The sequence below is a fragment of the Penaeus monodon genome, chromosome 3, assembly GCF_015228065.2.
Source record: "Penaeus monodon isolate SGIC_2016 chromosome 3, NSTDA_Pmon_1, whole genome shotgun sequence".
Lineage (NCBI taxonomy): Eukaryota > Metazoa > Arthropoda > Malacostraca > Decapoda > Penaeidae > Penaeus > Penaeus monodon.
The window spans coordinates 25,519,516-25,524,515 of record NC_051388.1 but is presented as its reverse complement, the minus strand read 5'-3'; the positions used below and the strand labels follow the sequence as shown (position 1 = coordinate 25,524,515).

General features: G+C 39.6%; 1 protein-coding gene across 2 annotated transcripts in view; it reads right to left on the bottom strand.

The window, feature by feature from the left end:
- The window catches only part of LOC119593842 (adenosine deaminase 2-like), a 13,376-nt gene that overhangs the window by 4,222 nt on the left and 4,154 nt on the right, over nt 1-5,000 (bottom strand). For both annotated transcript variants that reach the window (XM_037942874.1, XM_037942882.1), the window contains exons 2-7: nt 4,183-4,322; nt 3,518-3,700; nt 3,141-3,258; nt 1,600-1,730; nt 679-848; nt 250-383 (exon numbers count right to left, since the gene is read on the bottom strand). In XM_037942874.1, coding sequence (XP_037798802.1) covers nt 250-383; nt 679-848; nt 1,600-1,730; nt 3,141-3,258; nt 3,518-3,700; nt 4,183-4,322 — 876 coding nt within the window. The remainder of the gene's footprint in view (nt 1-249; nt 384-678; nt 849-1,599; nt 1,731-3,140; nt 3,259-3,517; nt 3,701-4,182; nt 4,323-5,000) is intronic.

The following is a 5,000-nucleotide window of genomic DNA, read 5'->3' as shown; positions in this document are numbered from 1 at the left end:
GTTGAGGGTAAAGCGACAATGGACGGGGAAGAGGAGGAGGATAGAAAAGAAAAGATAAGTAGGATATTAAAAAAAGCAGACCAGTATATATTAATATGCAATGTAAGAAAGTCAAGAAGAATGCAATAATATCCATTTTTAACGGTAGGTTCATGTCTGAGCCTAAAAAACACCGTACCTCATTTGAAAAGACATCAAAACACACATCCTCTATCTACTCATCCATCGCTATATCAACAATCAACTCACTGTCTCGTCGGCGCGTAGATGAACCTCACACTGAAGAATTCGTCGCCATGGTCAGCAATGAAGCGCTGACTCACGTTACGATACACAGCGACCGAATCTGCGGGCGTCAGCTCCGTGCCGTCGATCTCGTACAGCTGGGAAGAGGGGCAAGGCAGGCGGTCAACTTATATAAAAAAAAGACCTTAATCATGCTGGTCATAGAAGCAAAACTATGAGAGGAAAAAAATGAATGAAGAACGATATTAACAAGGCTAGTGATCGTGATAGATGAGGTATGATAATAATAATGATGACTGATGGTCGTCATAATAACACAAATCAATAGCTATGATCATAATAATAGCACGAACAACTACACCTCACATCCAGCTACACCCCCACCCTAATTAACCCCCTTCCCCCCTTCCCTCCTCCCCCCGTATGACTCACCGGCGGCAATGTGCCCCTGAATTCAATTGCAAGCACGTTATCAGCGGCGAACTCTTGCAGAACACGGTACAGGTACGCTTCCCAGGCAGGACGGTACATCACCATGCCCGTCATAGCGATGAGTCCGTGCTCGAAGGCTTGCCACACGCTGTTGATGTCCGGGTATTTTTCTGCAGGGGAGAGAGAGGGCAAAGATCGGGCTTATTTTCCTTTTTTCTGGATTTTTATTCTAATTATTATTATCATCATTCTCATAATAATAATAATTATTATTATTATCATTATCATTACTATTATCATAATTGTTGTTATTACTATTATTATTACCATCATCATCATCATCACAATCATCATCAATCATTATCATCATCATCATCATCATCATCATCATCATCATCATCATCATCATCATCATCATCATCATCACCATCATCATCATTACTGTAATTATCGTAATCATCATCATCATCATTATTATTATTATTATTATTATTATTATTATTATTATTATTATTATTATTATTATTATTATATTTTCCTTGTAGGCCTAACTACAGGGGCGAAGGGGCGGTTGTGGTTGTTACCAAGAGTTGTTTTCCGTCCGAGGCGCTGGTTTATGTGCTTGATTTGTTATCGATTTCCTATTATTTACATAATTTAATTAATTAACTAAGGCGTGGCTACTGTTACTGTGGTATGTGTTTTATTTAGATAATATTTTATCATATGTATTGCTTTTTTTATCTTAATTTCGTTGCAATTGATATAGTTTATCAGTTCCATGTATTTTATTGAAGATAATATGTACTGTGTGTCTGATGCATTTTCCGCCGGCGCACTGTGCCTTTTCTGAACAGACTGATTTTAACCGAATACTGCATCAGAAGACAATCAAATCCATGAACTAAAACATATATTTACCTTCGGGATTAGCCGTTATGAGGGAGAACTTCTCGACGAGCTCCTGGTCAAACACATCGTCGCTCGGGTACGTGGCTCGAACTTCACTCACGAGCTGCCAGGTGCAAGATGCGTCGGGGTTTGCCATGAACCTGGGTTGGCGAGAGAGGTGGGCTTTGGTGGGGCCTCAGGGTTTGCAGTTCTTACGCTGGGTGGTGTGGGGTTTGCGGTTTATCTCGGTGGTGGTGATTGCAGTCATGGTGGTGGTAGTGGTGGTAGTGATGGTGGTGGTGGTGGGGTTACAGTGATGGTGGTGGTGGTGGGGTTACAGTGATGGTGGTGGTGGTGGGGTTACAGTGATGGTACAGTGGTGGTGGTGGGGTTACAGTGATGGTGGTGGTGGTGGGGTTACAGTGATGGTGGTGGTGGTGGGGTTACAGTGATGGCGGTGGTGGTGGGGTTACAGTGATGGTGGTGGTGGTGGGGTTACAGTGATGGTGGTGGTGGTGGGGTTACAGTGATGGTGGTGGTGGTGGGGTTACAGTGATGGTGGTGGTTGTGGGGTTACAGTGATGGTGGTGGGGTTACAGTGATGGTGGTGGGGTTACAGTGATGGTGGTGGTGGTGGGGTTACAGTGATGGTGGTGGGGTTACAGTGATGGTGGTGGTAGTAGGGTTACAGTGATGGTGGTGGTGGTGGGGTTACAGTGATGGTGGTGGTGGTGGGGTTAGTGATGGTGGTGGTGGTGGGGTTACAGTGATGGTGGTGGTGGTGGGGTTACAGTGATGGTGGTGGTGGTGGGGTTACAGTGATGATGGTGGTGGTGGGGTTACAGTGATGGTGGTGGTGGTGGGGTTACAGTGATGATGGTGGTGGTGGGGTTACAGTGATGGTGGTGGGGGTTACAGTGATGGTGGTGGGGTTACAGTGATGGTGGTGGGGTTACAGTGATGGTGGTGGTAGTAGGGTTACAGTGATGGTGGTGGTGGTGGGGTTACAGTGATGGTGGTGGTGGGGTTACAGTGATGGTGGTGGTTGTGGGGTTACAGTGATGGTGGTGGTGGTGGGGTTACAGTGATGGTGGTGGTGGTGGGGTTACAGTGATGGTGGTGGTAGTAGGGTTACAGTGATGGTGGTGGTAGTAGGGTTACAGTGATGGTGGTGGTGGTGGGGTTACAGTGATGGTGGTGGTGGTGGGGTTACAGTGATGGTGGTGGTGGTTGTAATGGTGGATGATGGTATTGGTGGTGATAGTAATAGCAGCAGAAGTAGTAGTAGTGGTGTTGGTTTAGGTGTTAATGTTATTACTCCTGTCTTTTTTTTTTTTTTTTTTTTTTTTTTTTTTTTTTTTTTTTGTTCATATTATTGTTATTACTATCACTATTATCTTATAAATACCCTCAAAATCATCACTACTACAGCTATGCCCATGACATAATTATCATTGACATCACCACAATCATTACTATCCCTATCTTTATCGCTATAAATGTAAACGTTAGTCGACTCCGATATATCACTAAAAAAGGCACAATAAGTCATAAGCAACCGGCTAACTTACTTGGTCAGCAATTGACCCTCGCTGGTGTAACACATGTATAGATTTTCCCAGTAAGTCAGTTCTTCAACAACCCAAGCGACAGAAGCCAAAGTTGTATCGTGCAAGTGCAAAGCCACCCCTGCAACACAGATTGCAAGGTCAGAAAGGGAGGAAATCTACACGAGGTGGGAAAATATGACTTAATTCACAATGAAAGAGAAGATTAGCTCATATATGCATGAAATACCAAATACTGTACGGTTAGAGTTATTCGATCTCGGTTCTATTTATTTCATTTTATTATTATGGTTTAATTTTATTTTATTTATTTTTTTTCTTTTCGTTTTTTTTTATTTCTACATTTGTCGGCATTCGTCACTTGCGAGATCTGAACCCACCTTTAGGCATCATTCTCACGATCTGAAACACATCCGAAGCCTCGATCTGCTCTCTAACGGCCAGGAAGTTTTTGGCGGGAAGATAATTCAAACTTTCAAAACCCGCGTCCATTTCTAGCATCTTGGCTTTCATTAATAGACTGTTGACAACCTGCTCCTCTGCTGTCAGTACCTGGTCTTGGCCTGTGAAATGTAGGAATTTATTTATTATTTGTTTTCAAAGACCAACAAACTGTAAATTGACATACTTACCCCATAGCCTTAACATTAATGTTTTACCATCAATAGAAATTATAAACAATTTTGGTGTAAGTAAAACGTCGGAAATAGCAAATAATGATAATAATTATTATTATCATTATAATATACTATTATATACTATATATACTATTTTTATCATTATTTTTCAAAAATATACCGTAATCTACATAAAAAAATGGGGTAACCTGAAAATATCATCACTAAAATGCCGAAGAAGGTACAGCACTTATCTACTTTAAAAAGAAAAAAAAAATTGAAATACCAAGATATGTACCCAAAATTCCCAAATGAATTGAGAAAGGGTAAAACAAATCTTCATCAAATACCCGAAAAGTATACCACAGTACCAACTATGTCTAAAAGAAAGAAAGAAAGAAAGAAAAAAAAAAAAAAAAAAAACTTACCCAAAATAGCAACCTGCTCTTGAGCCAGAATCCGCTCTCGCTCCCCCCAGTACGTGTCGTTGTCGAGGGCGTGGGCGGCACCGCACGCCCACAAAAGCAAAACGCCCACCAGGTACATCTCGACGCACAGCCTACAGCCCCTGAAAGTTTTGTTATTTGTGAAAATTCCTGTGATCCATGATAATAATAATACTGATGATGATGTGATAATGATGAGGATAAAAATAATAATGATAATATTAACAATAATAATGATAATGATAATAATAATGATGATACTTCAGTAATAAAATGATGATAACATTTAGGAGAATGATAATCATCATCATCATCACAATAATAATAATAATAATAATAATAATAATAATAATAATAATAATAATAATAATAAAATACTACTAATACTAGAAACAACAACAACAACAACATCAACAACAACAATAATAATAATAATAATAATAATAATAATAAAAACAACAACAACAACAATGACAATAACAACGATAATCAAAATAATTTAGAACGAAAGAAAATGAATTATAAATCTATAACATTTCGGCTGTTAGAGAGCCACTGCTTATAAATAGACCTCAGTGCACTACGATTATGCAAAGTGCCTAACAACCTTTCAACTTTGGCCGTAATGCTCTTGCTAAAATTAGATTATTAGATCAAGAGCTAATTGTTTTAACTTTGGATTTTTGAGTTTCCTACTTTGAATGTTGGATTTCGTTTTTAAGATAGTTTATTAGTGATGTGAGTTGTGGTGTGAAATAATTTTGAAGTAAAGGCGATTATAAATACGCGGAGGTTTTATC